Genomic DNA, 20,068 nt, shown 5'->3' on the forward strand with positions numbered 1-20,068 from the left:
GAAATTTAATATGTCCCCAATGTCACATACTAATAAGCGATGGAGCCGGGATTCAAACTGAAGGATTTTTTTTCCTAATTTTTGTTTTGTTGTGTTTCGAAGTTTAAACATTTTCCACTTCAAACCTGTTTAACTAAAAAAGAAAAAGAAAAGAAAGAAAGAAAGAAAAAGAAAAAAGAGCTAATCATTGGTATTAGGATTGGAGCAGATTGTGCTGCATATTTGAAAATGTCTTTCATTTTACACCCTCTGGAATAAAACAGTTCAAACCAAAGAGAGGGAAAAGAAATCTGCCCTTCCGGTTCTTTTTCTTTGTGCTGTCAGCTATGAGTTGGTTTAGTGAGTAGTTTTGCAAGACGTGTTTCACTTTGTTTTGGACACAGCTGAGTTCTGTATTGCAAACAAAAGGCAGCCGATTACTAACTTCTGGTTGCTGGGTGTGGTCTCCTTTCAAACTATAAAATCAGAAGCCCAAGGCTTCACTTCTAGTGTGAAAGGATCAGAGAAGAGTCTCTCTTAGTTCTTTGGAAGAAGGTGGATAAAAAGGTAAGTCTTGGTTTTCCTTTTAGTTAGGTTCGGTTGTGTTGAAAACTTTTCCCATCACCATGTTACATGTTATTACTTCTATAGGATTTATAGCTAATTGCATTGAATATATTTTGGTAAATCTTTCTGTAAAATTACATTGGGTATTTCTATTTTGGGTATCACAAATTGTAATGTTTTGCTTTACTTAGCTAAGAAATATAACTTTAAAAATATGGAAAGTTTGCTTAATACTGGATTATTTATTGTACTGTTGGTGAGTTACCATGGAAAAGAAAGAAGGAATGTGTTTTCCTCCTACAAGTTAGGAGTTTCCAAGAGCTCTGTGTGCCCCACATGGAAATACAATGGAGGGTGGGTGCTTGTGGGGAGCCAGGCCAGGGTGGGCTTCAGGGAATTGGTTTGAAATAGCAGGATTTACATACTTTATTTTCTTCTTTTGTAAGGAAAACTAAATAGGTTCAGACCTCATAGTGGTATCATGCCCTTTGTAATCAACACTTTGAAATTAATGTTATTTTACTCATGCAGTGTAAATAAATAAGAGGATCCGCTTATTAATCATTTAAAAAGGGTGTGACCATCTTCTCATCCCTGCATCTCTGTCACGGACAGGCTTTTCCTGTGCTGATCCTGAAACCTAAGGGGAAAGGGCTTATTTTCCGGGTGGTGTCAGATAAGTTATCCCATAGGAATGCCAGTTGGGTCATCTAAAAATCATTCCATTTAGTATCATCTTGATCGTTGAATGAGCTAAGGGCTATAAAACTTTTTAGAAAAGCACAAAGCAAATCTGTAGTTTTTACTGGCATTGAAGTATGTTTGCAAAAGTAAAAGATTTTAAATCATAACCAGACATCTGGCTGTCGTTCATTACAAATGTTCCTTCAAGATTTTTTTCTCTTAGCCCATTTTGAATGTTAAAGTAAATGTCCTGATACCTACTTTTTAATGCTAATTAAGAAAGGTGTGCTTTTTTTGCCTTGTTTATGTCTAAAATTTGTATGGGCTTTGAAAAAGTAATATTCCCCTCTGCCTGCAGGAATGTATTTTGGTAGCTACAAGAGAAGGCACGTTTGCAAAAGGAGTCAAATGTGGTGAAATGCTGGTTTCATAATTCTGAAATGGCCTCTTCTCCAGAAGTGATGTTACCACCCTGGCCCCAGGCTCAGCCACCTCTGGCAGATAGCCAACATGTGACTGATGCTATGAAAATAGCTAATAATGAGACCATTATTAAGGAACAAGCTAGAGTCTCATGCTTATTAAATACTTTTTCAATCAAAAGATCTGCAAAGTTTTTTTTTTTTTTTTCTTTTTTTTCTGTCTATGTTATCTTGCTGAGCTGGGTGTTCTTAATCCTCTCTAGACCCATTAATTTATTTTAGAAATCAGAGCTAAAGCAATGGACCTATTACTTGTCAGTGATAAGCCAAAAGCAGTTTTCGCAGTGAAAGAGCTCCTCTTTCTTTAAAATGGGATAGATTTTTATCAGAAAGATAAGAACAGACACAATTTGTATAATACCCTCCTTCATTATGCTAATTTTCTCTACCTCCAACCACTTGAGGTAAAATTTGACACTGCAGAGCAATCATGCACTTTGTATACTATTTATTCCAACTCTTATTGTTACAAATGAAGACCCCCTAGAAAAGTTAAATGTTTTCTTGAGGTCATCATACAGTCAGTTAAAGAAATCAAAATAAGGCTTAAAACTCATTTCTTATTTTTATGTCCTATAGTTATGGGTAGAAAACATTTGTTAAATTAACAAATAGATATGTTTCCTAAATAATTAGCAGTCATACGCTACTTATTCACTCAGTAATATTATTAAGATACTAAATACTAGGCATTTTGCCAGGGATTAGAGGTACATAACAAATAGATTAGCATTGCCCTCATAGAATGTTGCTGTAAATATAGATACATAAATAGTGATAAAACAGAATGATAGGTGCTACTCTAGGGGTAAAGGCAGGATGTTTTGGGAGAGCACAGGTCACTCCACCCAGAGTTGAACTAATGAAGGCTTTCTGGAGGTTGTAATAAGTCTATGCTGAGTCCTCACTTAGAAGCAATAGTCAAAGTGAAGTGGGCGTGGAGAAGAAAACAGCATTCCAGGCAAAGGCAACACCCTATCCAAAGACCTAGAAGCAAAACATAAGATTTCTTTTCATATAGTGGTTCTTCAGGAGCCTTGCCGTTGTACAGCCTAATTTCCTTGTCTCACATGGGTAGGTGTGAAAAGGACTTATGAAATATATATTCGAGGAAAAAACTGCTCAAGTCAAAGGACTGAAATATAAACTCCTTAGGGCTGAAGTAAAACCTGCCACAGTCTCCACGGGTTAACTGTTAATGAATTTTCTCAAGTGTGAACTATTAGAAATAGCGTTATCTTGCCTCTGTCCTTTCGCTCACTAGTTTAAAAGAATAGTCAATACCTTTGGAATCAAAAGGTATGAATTAATGTATGTCTTGAAGCTTGCCACTATTATCTAGAAAACTGCCAGAAAGTTACACCGTGTTCCTGGGTAGTAGAAGGGAATGATGATGATGTTATCCTATGCAAAGATTAATTGCTGCTGCTATTCTTGTAGAACTCTGCTATCTATCGCATCACGGGGAAGGCATGATAGACCACAAATTCTAGAAGTAGCCTTTCTTGAGGCTGACAGATAGAAATAGCAATTAAAAAGAAATCAACTTTTCTTTCATGATTTCAACCCTTTGGAAAAGTTGCAAGAATATTGCACAGAAATACCACATATTTCATAACCAGATTCCCCAACTGTTACCATTTCACCACGTTTCCTTTGTTACTAATTCTTCCCTTCTCCCTTCAGCCCTCTCTATATAGTTATTTTTTTATGTAACATTTGAGAGAACACTGCAGATATGATGGCCTTATACCTCGAAATACTTCTGCCTGTATAAATGAAAAAAAAACAAGGACACACCCACAGTACAGTTTTTAAAAAATCAGGAAATTACCTTGGATGTAATAAGCCTAGTGTTCTCAAATTGTTGAGTGAGGCAGTTGCCATTTCTGAAAAAGGAACCATTTCTGGAGTACCTTTTCCTTACATTTAGTAAGCATGGATCTCTTTCTGTCCAACATTTAGGCATCCTTTTTATGCATACTTACCTTCTTTAATTCCTTACTGAATGAAATGAAGAGAGCTCTTTTATGACACATAAATATACAAAAAATGATAATCTCTAGAAAGCTACACATTTATCTCCAGATAAGAGATTGGTGGTAGGCAGTGCATGTTCACTAATAGACCGTTAGCCTGAAGAACTCTGGAATATTGTTAATTTCCAATTAGGTCAGCCTATGTAGAAGTGGCCAACTTCATCTTCAAATTAGATGATGTTAAGGACTGAAATCAACTTGGCTTCACGGCTCACTGGTACTCAGATTAAATACGTATTGAGCCAAGGTAAATTAATAAGATAATCTTTTAAATACCTCGTAGAAGCTCTGAACATTGCAACTAAAAAGAAAGAAAAAAGAAAATCTTTTGTGAACTCGTAGGGTTATTTTTTTTAATTGTACAAATCTGTTTTCCAGACCAGATCATTCTCTGAATAGTAATACTATCTGACGTTTGTATAACGTGTGGCAGTCTATAAAACAGTTTTGCATGCATTATTTACCATTAAACAAGTATTGTCTTCAAATGATTGAATGGGTGTTTGTCAAGTATAAAATGCTGGTTTTCATGCAGAGGGTAGATATTGAATAGATAGAATGGTTTGGCAATAATTTTTGGCCAAAATATTTTTGCTGTGGAATTTACAAGGTGTGTTGTAACTGTTAAGAGTTTCTGTTAACACATACAGTTGACTTTGAGCTCTTAACTAGCAGTACACAAGTCCTAAAATTCCTTTAGAGCAATTTCTGACATCCTGCCAAAATCCTTGTGTCTTTAAGATTTTGCTAAGAGCCAGTGCATCTAATTTGGCTGAATTGAGGTTCTTGCAATATGTTCTCTTCAGGCTGCTTTTCATGTCTAGACCATGTTTTCAGGCCATCCAAATTACTTCACACTAAAATCCAGGAACTCAGGATGTGTTACAAAGTTGTCTCCTCTGTGGACTCTGTTGTGTCAAATAAATTATTCAACGTTTTTATTTTTTATTTTTTTGATGTGTTATGTAATTAATAAAGGGATATTATTTTCCTAGGCTTTCTCAGTTTTATTTTTTAAGGAAGTGTTGCTTTATTAAAGCATTTTTTGGGAAGTGAAAAAAATAAGTATAGAAAAGTTTTAATAAAATTTATTTTGTAGTTGTGACATTTTAAAAATTAAATTTGACAATATCTTTAATCTCTTTAATTTCTTTTTAAGTTTTTGTTTTATAATCGAAAAGAGTGGAAATATGGGAACATGTATTTCTACAACTTGGGAAAAGTATTTTGCTAAGTGACTGACCAGATCACTCATTTTGAGGATTGTACTTTATGAAAGGCATGGATAAGGTGATAAAAATGGAAATTTCAAATACCTGAAACCTTGCCAGAACCTGCTACATGGTTTGGATGTGCCAGTTACGCAATGCAAAAATGAAACTCCAATGCCAACAGCAATTGGACCAGATTATATCGTAATGGGAACTAAAACCTTGTGCCAAACTACTTAGGAAACAACTTCAAATTTACCAATTGCTGGTGGGGGTGGGGAGGAGATTAAATAAATACACAATATATTTGTTTTTCTTTGATAGGATAGTAATTTGAACAGTCCCCGTGATAATTAAGTAGAGATACTTTCTGCTTTGGATATTATTTCCCTTATGTATTTAATCTCATTACTTGGAATTATAGTTATTTTTCAGCAATTATAGTTATTTTTCAGCAGGTAGGGATTGAAGTACTTTGTCTGAACATGCTATTAAGGAATCAGATTATGGGCTTTACTCCTCATGAGTCATTTAGCTTCATATCAAGAATTTAAAACTGCCTACATTATCCTTGCGATCTCTTTCACGTGCATTCATGAGAATAGTTTTGAGAAAGATAAACAAGAAGGTATGGAGAGATATCAGTGTAGTCCTTGAGCATGAGCTCCTAAAAACACATCCCCAGACAAAAAGGCTCATTGGTGGCTTCTTTTGTGGACAAAAATAAAACAGAGAACACATTAGTCTTTAATATACCTCAGGTTTTAAAAAATGATTGATTAAATAGAAACATTGTTGAACCATGATAACAATTCAAGAAATTTCCTTTAAAATAAAGCTTCCCAAAAAAAGGCAGCCATGTTGCAATTTCACCCTAATGCTTCCTGTTAGAGCAAAGAACCTTGTATAAAATAATCCTTTTCTGGGATCTTTGTGTTGGGTGGGGAAAAAATATATAGGACTAATATTTAGGACAGCTCAAATAGGAAGAAATCAAAGCACTCCAAGTGCTGAAATAATTTTATACCAAGGAATGGAAAAAGATACCAAATTATTTGGGGAGAAATTGCATTTGAGTATCATTTTATGGATAGATTTTTAAGTCTAAACCCATTCCTGCAGATTGTCATAGATGACTTTATACACGTAAATGTCATGCTTTTTCTGTAGCCATTACTTTTTTTGTTCAGGCCCTCATGAATCCCACATAGATTCTCTAATGACCTACTAAATGGTCTCTAATCTTCCATCTTGCCTATCTCTTAGTCATTCTGTATGACACAGGAGGAGTAATATTTCTGAAACATAAATGGAATCATACCACTTTCTTTTTAAAAATCCATTAACGTTTCCCCAAAGCTTTAGGGATACATTTAAACTTCTTTGTTGGTGCTTCTGTCAATATTTCTTGTTCCAGTAAACTTTTTTCAGCTTCCCAAATATGACAAACTTCTCTCTGTTTGTTCTCTTTAATATTTTTACCAGGTTAGTCTCAACTCATTTCAAGAGAGGCTCAAATCAGCCAGCACCTCCTATAAACAGTTTCCTTAGCTTTTGTGTTTTCCCACAGAGCGCATACACTAAGTTCATTAAGGCAAGGGATGATGTTTTGATGTTTTTGCACCCTAAGTGCTTAGCATATAGTTGAGTGGTCTGTAAACTTAGAATGATGAAGTAAATCACCAGCTCCTCTTTTCAGTCTATATGCTTGTTTGTAGTAGTCATCTGATACCTAAAACATAGGGCTGAATATGCCAAGAAATAGCCAAGTTTCTGATTGGAGTCTATGGTTTTCTGTTCTGTTTTCTCCTTAGAAAACAAACAAACAAACAAACAAAAAATTTACACCTTGTATTTTATTATGCTCCTAAAAGTAATCCTGGAAAGTAAGGTCAAGGCTACTCTATGTCTTGTGTATATAAGAGAAATGGAATAGTGCAAATGTGTGGTGGGTTTATGGTTTGTAAAAGCGTCTATCTTTTTTCTTTCCAGAAACTTCTTTAAAAATGGCAATGGTATCAGAATTCCTCAAGCAGGCCTGGTTTATTGACAATGAAGAGCAGGAATACATTGTAAGTCAAATGACAGTAGAATAACTTAGTCAAATATTAAAAGAGAAACTAATATGAGTGCATGGACATAAATAATTTCTTCTCTCTCATCCACAGAACACTGTGAAAGGATCCAAAGGTGGTCCCGGGTCAGCAGTGAGCCCCTATCCTAGCTTCAATCCATCCTCGGATGTTGCTGCCCTGCATAAAGCAATAATGGTTAAAGGTAATTAATCTTCCCGAACATTCCCCTCCTGGACATTTCACAATGGCCGTTTGAATGGCTATTGGAAAACAGGCATGTGCAGTGAAAACAGTCTGTTTCATTTTGAAGATAAAAAGATTTCTTTAACAAACAAAGATATATTTACTTTCTTATCATGTAAAACATTTTGGTTAAATCAGTAGAATCTCTGCTACAATAGATATCCTTACCAGCTCACTTCTAGCAGAAACTCAATGCTGAAACCAACACCTCTACTCAGATTTAGGGTTTGAATTAAGATGAAACACTGCAACATTGAAGGCCAGGGACAATTTCCTTTCCCTTTCTCCTTCAAATGAATAGACTGTCATCTGAAGTGTTTCTCTTTGATATTTAGTGTCACATTTATCGAGTTCACACTTCTTAGTGTGTGAAAAACTTCATTTGGAGCATCTTGAGAATGAATCATTTAATGTCAGTTATTAATGAGGAAGAAAATTGATTTTAAAAGCCAAGTGGCCCTTTATTTCCAGGTGTGGATGAAGCAACCATCATTGACATTCTCACCAAGAGAAACAATGCACAGCGTCAACAGATCAAAGCAGCGTACCTCCAGGAAAAAGGAAAGGTGGGTTGCAGTGGTAAATTTAGATATTTAATTTCAGTTACATTTGTATTAAACATGGATTTTGAAACATGGTTATCTATTTCTTTCAGTCTCTAACACTATTTTCCCATTACAAGGAAGACTTAGATTGCAGTGTTTATCCACTTGATTGCAATCAAATCAATTCTAGCATTGGACATCTTGGTGTAAATTTTATGCAAGTGTGGTGTTCCATGTTGGAGACAAGTCTTTAGTTTGAACATAACAAACATCAAGATTACTGTTGGCAATGAGGAATATGTTCTGATTGAAATGTGTCTTCAGCTAAAATTTAAACTGAGCTGTTTAATGTCAAAATGCAAAGTTTATACATATAATTCCACTGTTGACGTAAGAAACCTCCAAACCTGTAAAGAATTTTTATAAGTTTCTTTGAGCCAACCTGACAATTGCCAGGAAGCGAAATCTCAACAGATTGAGAAAATACTCCTGAGAATGGCAATTTTGCAGCTCATTTTCTATATTAGAATCAAAGGAGGAGATGTAAGAAGGGTTACGGAAATCTTTTGGTAGATTAAGGGGAAGTGGGGGGAGAAAGCAAAGTGAGGAAATCTCTGGGATTGGATAAAAAAGTAAATGGAGAGACACATCCAACTTTTCACTGGTGAGTACGGGATAGTTACTTAACATTTACAGCACACAGAGATGGTATTCGGGGAAGAAGAAAGCAATGAGGGGTTCTTTGGTCTCCTGCTCTGTGTGGTAGGTGTGCCCTCAGGGGTCTGCAAAAGGAGATTACTTTGACATTTCAAAAGTATGTTATTTTGGATGCACAAAGACACCTGGACAGGTTCACTTAAGGTAAAGATTGACCTTTGTCAAGGAAGCTGCAGGCCTAGGACGTGACTACGGCCATGCCCCACTTTTAGTTAGGAATTTTTATGTTCAGACCGTCCTATGTGTTTAGTTTGGTCTCTTGAGTTTGTAGAGCCTGCCATGCTGGCCTCCTCTGAGCTTGTCAGGTTTAGAATGTGGCCCTTATTTGTCCACACCACTTTAAAAGTAAGCTTTATATACATATATTTTATTTTATTTTACTATTATTTTTTTTTAAGTAGAGCGCAGCTTACAGTGGCCCATGCGGGGATCGAACTGGCAGCCTTGGTGTTATTAGCACCATGCTCTAACCAACTGAGCTAACCAGCCACCCCAACTTTATATTTTTTATACCCAATATGAGTAGCATTTTTTAAGAAATGCAATTAGAAAACTGTATAATATCGATGTCTGATTATAGTGCTTATGTGAGAAGTGCAAACTTCAGAGTTTGGAAAAATTATTAACACATTATGTATTTTTTTAAGTATTCTTGCTACTATTTCTGTTAACACATAACCCTATGTTTTGAGCTTTGTGGGTTCTTCCTCATGTAAAAAATTCCGAACACTGTTCTTTAAGAAGTTATCAGTGAATTCAGTAAAATTTCATTCTAATTACACTGAAAGATAACATGGTAAATATCTTTTGTATGCGAAGGGAAGGAGCTCTAAAGCTATTTGGGTTTAGGAATCAGCAATAAGATTACCTAAAAGTCAGGTAACTCCACATTGCTGTATAACCTAGCATGTTATTTACTAGAAGCCCTGATTCTAATCTCTTTGTTATAGCCCCTGGATGAAATTCTGAGGAAAGCCCTTACAGGTCACCTTGAGGAAGTTGCTTTGGCTCTATTAAAAACTCCTGCCCAATTTGATGCTGATGAACTCCGTGCTGCCATGAAGGTAAATCACCTGATTTAAGCAAAACTCCTTCCCTGAAAAGAATGTGTAGGTCAAGTCCACGTAGGCCTTTTCGTGTATCCTCAACATCTAATATAGGGCCTGTCAATTAGTGGGAACAAAATGAATGAATGAATGAATGAATGGATGAATGAATGAATGTTGGCATTAACAGCTGTGTTATTTCCACCATCCTCCTGACGTCACTGTATGAATCATATATCTCACTTTTTATAACTTTGCCCAAAATATTGGCTTTAAACCCATTTTGTGTTTAGAACAACATAATAGAGCTTACTGTAATTATTAAATATTGGGAAATTTACTAAATGCCAGATTTAAACAAATTTTGGTATACAAAAACTTGATGCTCTCCAACGAAGACTTTCCTACATTTCTTCTTTTCTTCTCTTTTAATTCAGGGCCTTGGAACTGATGAAGACACTCTGAATGAAATTTTGGCATCAAGAACTAACAGAGAAATCAGAGAAATTAACAGAGTCTATAGAGAAGGTAAGTTTTAATGTCCAACAGTCCAAGTACCCTAGTCAGAAAGGAAATCTGATACACTTTTCTTAAAATTTAATGTGGATGTTAATTACGGGGGCTTGGGAAATTCTACATACTCAAATATTTCTTTATTGTTTGGCCCATGTCTACTGTATGCACACACTGTTACAGGACAGTATCCAAGTTACAAGGGTGCTGATAAGGGAGACCATGTCCCAGCCCTTATCAAGTTTGTGATTTAATAAAAAATGTCCCTCTAAGACAAATGGCCTCATATTATTGTAATGGAAAATTCAATTCGAAGCACTGAATTCAAAAAATTTTCTAAAATCATTTCCTATTATTCAGAGATTCTTTTCATTAAAATATCCTGTTGTCTTTTATTTTGAAAAGATAACAAAAAAATATTAAAATCTCCAAAGAAAATATTCCCCATTTGTCCTTGAAATAGTAAAGAGCTCGGTGCTTATAATCCTGCAATGGAAACTTCAACATCATTGTGAACATACGTGATTACTCTTTATCTCCAGTTGGATTCATGGGGATGAAAGACCAGCCATGGCTCACTTTATCTATTCAGTGAAACAGCTCATTTAAATGATATGCTCAACACTGTACAGCAGGTAGCTGCAACTGGGTTCTGGGCAGGGCTGCGTCTTTTTCCTATTTTCCTTTTCTAGTTTCCCAGACCAATGTGTGGCACCAGAGAGGACCTTTCTGCTTGAGTTTCATCCCAAGCACAGAGAATACAACAGCACTTACATATTATTTTCAGAGCAATTTAATAAAAGAATCAGAATAAGGAAGCTTTTAACCTCATTTTCTGCAATTCTTACCTCATTATCAATATTTATCTTAGATCTGTTTACCAGTGATAATAATCAAGAGGGACACTATTTTTAGTTTTTTGTTTTTGTTCAATAAAAGTTTACAAAGATGAAGATCCATATTTCTCCATTATACCAAAGATATAGAGTCCAATGATAGCTTATAAAATTGCCCCATCTTTTAGTTAATTATAAATTCAGTTATTTTTTTCCTAATACAGCATTATTTTGTGTAGTTTAGTTAGGGTGTTTATGCAAATAAAAATTTTAAGTTTATATCTACATATACATAGTTATATACATAATTAAACTATATTACATATACTTACGATTTTTAAAGTAAATAAATAATCTGTGTTCAAGAATGTACCTCTGGTTTATTCTTTTAAACAACTGTTCTGTTCATCACATTGCTTAAATTCTGGCATGTTTATTATAGAATTAATGATTTAATACCTATGGAATTTATTCGTATTAGCAAAAGCTCTATAACTGTAGGTTCTCATTCACAGTATTATGTAAATTGCTTTCATTGCCTTATAGGAAATAAATTTTTTTATAGGAAAATAAATTTGATGATCCAAAATTTTATCTGCTTTCCTATCTCTATCTTTATTTTAAAAAAAGATAATATTTTGAAATGTGTTCTGTAAGTCATTGTACATTTGGAATTGCAAATTGTAAGCCGCTATAGAGATGTCACATGTCACATATTATTATCACCATTATTTAATTTACTGCAAAATAAACTTTTCTTATTTTTTCAGAACTGAAGAGAGACCTGGCTAAAGACATCACCTCAGACACATCTGGAGATTACCAGAAGGCTTTGCTTTCTCTTATTAAGGTATAAGTCAGAGGATTCAGGAAATACTCTTCTTTTATGAAGAGTAAAATTTTGGATTGCATCTCTCTCTAGAAATGAGCAATTGACTTTCTTTCTCAGAATATTATTTATCGAATTTTAAGGGAATTAAGTAAATCATGTGATTACATGCTAGAAAACAACTTACAAGACAATGGGATTTTTTTTTCAGGGTGACCGATCTGAGGATTTTAGCCTAAGTGAAGACTTGGCCGACTCAGACGCCAGGGTAAGCAAGCGTTTCTAAGTACTCCTGGAGTCACCTCCTACCTGCAACAGGCCCTGCCTTAGCTGAGGTTACCAGTTGATGACCTCCACATGAAAGCAAGTCTAAGATCCTCCGAGAGGCCCAGGGCACCTAATATTCATTTCCTGAATGACACCGCTCTGTACTTGAGCAGTCCAAGAAAGAAAAATGTGGTCTTTATGTTTTCAGTAGATCTCATTATTCATAAAGCTGGAGAGGACTGAAAGAGAGCAATGAGATTTTGATTTGTCATTCCCAAGAAGTGTTATATTGAGTAAACCAACTTTTTTTTATTTCACCAGGTTTAAGAAAGGGAAAAGTAATTTTTATTAAGTAAAATGGAAAGAGCGAGCACATGTTACATTCTTTTAACAGTGATTATTGGACTGGTTTATAGCTGTAAGTTTATATTGTAAAAATATTATAGTAATAATATTATAATTATAAAACAATTATAATAACATTGATATACTTTCAACTATATCATTACGTATAGTTTCAGTGAGGTTGTTGGTTATTTACACACAAATCCATTGACAACATTAGAAAAATTGTGCCAGTGTAGGGCCTGGAATTTCTGTTTAGAAAAAAATACTATTATTTGCATATGCCTTCCTCATGGGCTAGCAGTCTCTCTCTGAGTTCATCACGGTGAATCAGTAAAGATAGAAACTTATTTCTTCACTCCTACTCCCTTCACTGTAGTAGTACATTATCTTTCACATAATAGGCATTCATTAACTTTTTGTTGAGTAAATGCATACATATCAGATCAGTTTGCTTGAAAAGTCCAAAACAACTTATGTCCATTAGAAGTGTGACCATTTTAATAGAAATTATGCAAACATACGAGAAAACAAAAGATGGTATTTGAATAATTGCCCATAATAAATAATTTTTCTTATTTGCTTGTGACATTTCTGAATTTGCTTTTCATTTTAAGACTATCAGGGCTCTTAGATGTATATTTATGGCAGCTAAATGGATTAGTGTGACTCAGGAAAATTATCGTAATTAAATTTCAAAGTTAACAGAGCAATTTGTGACAATAAGGCAGGGATGATCTTTTTCATGTATAAAAGGGGAAAATCTATAGTTTAATAAGGTTGAATTATTTATCTAAGATTACAGAGTTATTAAGTTGCAGAGTCAAAATTTGAATCTAGAAATTCTAACATCAAAATTCTAATCTAGGTTATAGCTGAATTATGGATTTATTAGTACTATTTCCGGACATTTACTTAGAACAATTAAGAGTAAAGAAAAAATTAGAGATTCCCTTGTAGGTGCCTTAATGTAGAGTATAATCTTAAATTTAATTCAACAAACATTTCTGCAAACATATATTCAGTCTCTAGTGTTTGCAAGACACCTTGAGAGATACTGTGGAAGATACTCCACAAACAAAATATGGCTCCTATCTTTAAGGACCTTGCCATCTCAGTGTTGCCTATTCTGACTGTATTCGAATACAAAGCAGCTACCTAGAAAATCTTGGAAGCGATTTAATATTCTTGTGGTGCAGCTATCAAGGCAACAGACAGTCAAGTGTTCATTTTCGTTTCTTGACAGGCATTATATGAAGCAGGAGAAAGGAGAAAAGGGACAGATGTGAATGTGTTCAATACCATTCTTACCACCAGAAGCTATTCCCATCTTCGCAGAGGTAGGAAGAAAAACAAAATGTTTCCTGGAACCTGTTTAGAGAGATGCAATTTTTTTTTGAGGACAAATGAGAGAAAGGAAAGAAAAAAACCCTTAATCAGCATCCCTCCTAAACCAAATGAATATAGTGCCCCTGATCCCTTACTGATACTCGTACATTTGTTTAACTTTGTAAAGTCATCATTTTATAGTATTTAAAACACATTTTGTGACTTTGCCATGTAGAAAATTATTTCATTACTTTCACTACTTCTGTGCTCCCTAAATATTTGGAATAGATGTGACAAAATATATACTTCAACAGAAGAAATGAGATTACAATAAAGAAAAACAAACAAACAAAAACTTGGGCTAAGTAAAGAAAAGAGTATATAGATGTTCCAGCAATAAAAAAAACCAAAAAGAGTTCTTTCCTTTGAGCACAAGATTTAGCTCTCAGCCTCCTGAAGCCAAAGCAAAGGGAAAGCCATGATGGCTACTTAAAATTCATTATCTTATAATAGCACACTGATTTCTAATGGTAATATGAAGAGAAATTTGCTATGCAGATGTTTATATAAGAGAAGATCCATTTGCTATGGCACTTAGCTCTGATGTCTTAAGTGTTGTGATTGTCAATCACATGCCATTTCTGATAAATGTCAACCCTTGGCAAAATTTCCCCTAAATATACAGGAGCACGAAAATAGCCATATGTGTTACGTTCCTAGGAGAAGATGAAGTATCAAAATATGCTTAGTTGAGTAATTAGCTTTAAATTATGTGTTTTGAAGTTCAGTCATCCCAAGGCATGCTTTGAGTCAGTTGCCCTGGTGTTGCTACAGTTTGCTAAAGAATAGGATGCTTGCTACATCTCTTAGTTTAAATGTAATATTCAGTGTTTCAGAAATATGCCAAGTACAGTAAGCACGACATGAACAAAGTTTTGGACTTGGAGATGAAAGGTGACATCGAGAAATGCTTCACAACAATTGGTATGTAGTCCTGGAGGGGGAAGAATTTTCTAAATGGAACTTGCAATGTCAATGCTGTCTCGTAATTTAAAAAACAAAATATAACAGAACAACAACAACAACAAAAAACCGAAAAAACAACTCAGATATAGTTTATCTATGTTTCAGATACAGGCAACATGTAAGATAAAGGCAATGAACATTTAGCTAATGGTATACAATGGCCTTCTTAATAATAACATATATTTTTCCCTTTTTCAAAAAGATAGGTGGAAAAGACTTACTGAGCACCTACTTATGCCAAGCAGTGCAGCAGCCTGACATAGCACAGTGGAAAGTCAGGATGGTCATTAAGAGCATGGGATTTGGAATTAGACAAATACAGATTCAAGTCCTGGTCTGTCACTTGCCACTTGAATAATCCTGGGCAAGTCCAGAGGGTTTGATTCAGTAGTTCTCTGGTGTCTTCTGAAAACATCTTTAGAATAAAAAGATTCTAAAGGTCTCCTGTGTTATTCAGATGACCAGTCGGGTTGGGAACCTGTGTTCTAAAGCAGTGCATCTCAAACATTAATGTGCACACGAAGCCCTTGGAAATCTTGTTAAAATGCAGATTCTGATTTCAGTAGGTCTGGGGTGGGGCCTAGGAATCTGCATTTCTAACAAGCTGCCAATCGATGCCAATTCTTTTGTTCCATGGATCACAGTTTGAGTAGTAAGCTAGAGAATTTTACTAATTGACACATCTGTTAGTATTTAATTTGGCAGCTGCCTTTTAAAGCCTGTCCTATTCCACTTAAAAAAAAAAAGAAATTCTTATTACAACATAAAAAACATAGGCATTGTATGCCATTATGGTCTTTAACACCTACTGGTTTCCCTATTTCCAAGAAGACTATACTCAGGATAGCATGAACTGTAGAAGCTGCTATTTGGATTTAGGATAATAGGAGATGGGTCATGGTGTCAGGGGAAAGAATATACAAAACCACTATCTAGAGAATGGCTTTTATGAATCAAATATCCCATATGGGGAAGAGAGGTGACAAATGGGTGGATAATGGAATCTGGCTTGCAAAACTCCATATCTTGTGTTTCTAGGAGATATATGAATCTTTCTTCTTTTGTGATAAATATATATTAACTAAAATGTGCCTCTCTTACAGTAAAGTGTGCCACAAACCAGCCAATGTTCTTTGCTGAGAAGCTTCATCAGGCCATGAAGGTAAAATTCTACTTATCTGATTTGATGAGGGGAAAAATTATTGTTGGTGGAGAGAACATAAAACCTCATATTGTTTGAAAATGACACTTATTTTAATATCTTCCCACTAAAAAGAGTCACTGTTCCATCCAATGTAAGAAGCAATATACTTCCTTATTAGAATAAGTGTTAGATTTATTTTATTTTTTTATAGGTAAGATGGTAAGGTGAGCTTGTGGGTAATTTGGGTTCCTCATGATTTGCATAAAATCTGAACACAGGAAGGGTTATACACTTTCTCTTTAATGTGTGATTTTAGTTACCTGCTTCTGCTAAGTTTTACAATCTTCCACGTTGTAAATTTTATAATCTTCCCCATTTTAAGTTTCATTTGCGTTTTTTATTATTCTGTCTTCCATGCCATGGATTATTATGTCATTCTAAGCTTTTAAAATGTTATTCTAAGATTACTGAAGTAGAAGGTGTTATTAAGATGTATTGAGACACACTCCAATCACTTTAACTTTATTCTCCAGCATTCATCATATTATATAGGCTGCCACCTATATACTTGTATTGTGTAGTTATGAAGTTGTCTTGTTTTCCTTTAATATTATAACTCCAACATAGGGAAGTCTTTAGAGGGAGATCTAACCATTCAATTAATAGGAAAGAGTCCCTGTGAAATGATAGGCAATGTGCCCTTATGTAGTAGGCAGTACGATCCCTGACCCCATGTCATCTCTTATCTAGTGGGGTAATTCAGTGGGTAATGATGAATACCTAGTATTGTAAAAAGTAGAAGAGGGACCTGTACCCCAGATTTTGAAAATCAATATAGCCTTGCTGTCAGCTAAACTAAGATCTGAAAGTGAATAGGAATTAGCCAGATGAGAAGATGGGTGGAAGAGATGGAGGGATAACGTCAGGTTGGTCCAGGAGGATGACGTAACATTACCCTTTCAAGATGATAAATACCATTAGAACGATGGTGCATAGTGGAAGAAAAGGTTGTAGAATTAGGCAGGGCATTGTGAGCCTAGATAAAATGATTGGTTTTTATCCTAAGAGAAACAGAAGACCATTGAAGGATTTCAAACAGGTGAATTAGATGATCAGATTTGCAATTTAGATAGTTCACTTTGTAATTATTAACTAGTTTAGACAAAGGAAAGATGATGGAAGACCAATTAGGAAGTTGTAAATTCTCTTAACATACTGCTGCAGCAGTTGGGGTCTTACCATTTTATCACCACTTGTGTAAAGTGCACGGGGTAAATATAAAATATATTTACGCCGACTAAAAAACCCCTTAACCAGGCTCTGTGTGTGTGTGTTAATGCAGAGATAGCTTCTCCATAGAAACTACATAGGTGAACAAAAGAGCTTCATGTTCAAACCCATATTCTGATTCATTAAGAGTATGCCCTGAATATGAGAAACACTTTGCCATCATTTGTTTTGGACAGGGTGCTGGAACACGTCATAAGGCATTGATCAGAATTATGGTTTCTCGTTCTGAAGTCGACATGAATGATATCAAAGCATGCTATCAGAAGTTGTATGGTATCTCTCTCTGCCAAGCTATCCTGGTATGTTGTGAATTTCATTATGCTACCTCTACAAATGATAATTTTTTTTGCAATTTCAAAGAGAAAGGCTGATTTACTGTATTCGTAAATTTCATATATAAGTTTAATTTGTTATATTAGGATACATAACTTATAAGTACATTTAACTTTCACTGGTAAAATCTACTAGTGAATTCTGTACTGAAAACATAATGCAAATTTTTCAGCAATCACAGAAATATTTAGTTTCCCATACATAAATTTAGCGAGATATAATAATTTACTTTGCAAAAAATATTGATCAGAGTGTTAGAAACTTAATTCTAAGTTTTTCTTTAATTTGTCATATGTAAAATGTATAAAATACATGTTCGTGTGGTCTTATTATAATGTTAATAAATAAAAATAAAAACAAATCAAGGGTTCTGAAGTTATTGAAAGACAGGTGACTGTTTAAATTCATTACTTATAATGAATAACCAAAATTACCAAGAAAAGTGAGGCAATTACAAGCTTATATCTTTCTCTTTGGTGAGTGAGTCAGATATTCCTCAAGGTAATCTGAAATGATAATTGTGTTATATTTACTTAATTCCGTGTGACATTTTATTCTTGGAAAATAATAGTTCTAATACACAACATGATCATTCAAAGAAGTTTACAATTTGAATCTTGAAAACTATTGCTTTAGTATAATAATCAATTAACAAGTATCAGTTATCTGCTATAAGAATTATATTATTTAATAAAATATATAATATTCTTATCAAAGATCATAGATAATGTATTGTGATATATGTTCTACAACTTTTAAGTCTACTAATACAATAATTATACTATAATTTAAAAATACCTTATATTGATTATGGTTTCAGGTAGCATTAAGCATATTCTATTTTTTTAATTAACAGGATGAAACCAAAGGAGATTATGAGAAAATCCTGGTGTCTCTCTGTGGAGGACAGTAAACATTCCTTTGATGATCTGAAGCTTTTTTGATCAGAAGATTTTTTAATCATATCTTTTCATTCCATATTATAGACTTAAATAGGAAAGTTTCTTCAGCAGTATTAGTCTAGCTAACTGCCTTCTGAAAACTGTAGCCTATAAATCATTTTTTGTATCACAACTCTGTATAATAGAAATAAGTTTTTGAAAAATATTTTTACCCCGACTATAAAACCCCATAAACAGGTTCTAGTAACATTACCTGAGAAAGATGTCTATGTAACAGGAAATAAAATGATTTTACAGGACAATGGGTGTGTCACTAGTCCTTCTATTTTGATTTTCTTCTGTGTGTAATGTAATGATTTGATATCAGAGGACAGGAGGCTCAATCCTAAATTATAATCATTTAATGAAATAGATATTACATAGTAAATTAAAATATTCACAGAGTTAAAAAAGTGAACTCCTTATAATTTATCATCTTGGTACAGATTATTGAGAGAGTGTCAATAAAACTAATTGATTTATTGCATCAGCATTATAACAATTGGACATTCTGCTATATTTCATGCATCAGCATAAAGATGAAATGGCAACAGCAATAAACATTCCTCACTTTTTAAAAAATGGTAGTTGCATATTTCGTTTTCTAAGAAACTCAAATCTTTTCAGAGTGGCTGTACCATTTTACTCTTTCACAATAAGTATACATATAATCTAGGTTCTCCACAACTTTTGCCAGCATTTGGTACAGTTGCTATTTTGTATTTTGACATTACTTATTTTTTATTGTTGAGTTTTGAGAATTCTTTATATATTCTAGATACTAGTGCTTTATCAAATATGTTGTTTGCCAATATTTTTTCTCAGTCTGTAGCTTGTCTTTTTATCCTCTTAATATAACCTCAGAGCCAATATATTAAATTTGAAGGAGGTCCAATTTTTCCTTATTGATTTTTCTTTTGGTGTCACTTCTACAAATTCTTTACTTAACCTTAAATCCTGCAAGTTTTCTCCTGTTTTTTCCCTAAAAGTTTTAGTTTTCCATTTTACTTTTTAGTTTGTAATCCAGTTTGAAACAATTTTTTGTGCACAGTGTGAGACTTAGGTCAAGGTTATTTTTGTTTGGTTTTAGCTTATGGAAGCCCAATTACTCCCACACCATTTGTTGAGCCGGCTATCCTTTTGCCATTGAATTACTTTTGTACTTTTGTCAAAAAAATCAATTATTTTCCTCTGACAGTATTCTTACAACATAAGTCGTATTTATTTATTCATCCCCAAAAGAACTGAGTTGGGTATTTGAATTTCTGACTATCCTCAGCTGCATTCACTTGATTATAACTATTTGCTTTGATTGCTGTCTTTTAATTTCTTCCATGTACACCTGTCCCATGCATTCTATCGAAAAATTGTGCTGACTTAGTCCATAATATATCAGCCAAACTGATGCTGGCAGATATGCTTCTTATTACAGTCCTTGAATTTTTTTAGTTATTTCATTATTATATAAAATATATAAGTTTGTGTTTGTGTGCTTGTTTGAGAAAGAGAAGCACTTGAGTGGGAAAGCAGGGAACCTGGGGAAGGTACATTAAGGCAGGATGGACTTTTATCATTACTATTCTAAAAATAGTCAAGGTGGTACAAATATTTCTGTCAGTCAATATTG

At 34.2% G+C, this 20,068-nt stretch overlaps 1 protein-coding gene across 1 annotated transcript; it reads left to right on the top strand.

Annotated features, from left to right (window-relative positions):
• Nucleotides 1–378: 378 nt before the first annotated feature.
• On the top strand, nt 379–18,704 carry ANXA1 (annexin A1). Its single transcript, XM_033124045.1, has 13 exons — nt 379–546; nt 6,955–7,034; nt 7,131–7,239; nt 7,752–7,846; nt 9,493–9,606; nt 10,026–10,116; nt 11,708–11,787; nt 11,978–12,034; nt 13,625–13,718; nt 14,596–14,691; nt 15,837–15,895; nt 17,344–17,466; nt 18,357–18,704. The coding sequence occupies exons 2-13, from the start codon at nt 6,969–6,971 to the stop codon at nt 18,411–18,413; spliced, it is 1,041 nt and encodes a 346-aa protein (XP_032979936.1). The 5' UTR covers nt 379–546; nt 6,955–6,968; the 3' UTR covers nt 18,414–18,704.
• The last annotated feature ends 1,364 nt before the right edge of the window (nt 18,705–20,068 follow it).

This window comes from Rhinolophus ferrumequinum, chromosome 12 (genome assembly GCF_004115265.2).
Source record: "Rhinolophus ferrumequinum isolate MPI-CBG mRhiFer1 chromosome 12, mRhiFer1_v1.p, whole genome shotgun sequence".
NCBI classification, from domain to species: Eukaryota; Metazoa; Chordata; class Mammalia; order Chiroptera; family Rhinolophidae; genus Rhinolophus; species Rhinolophus ferrumequinum.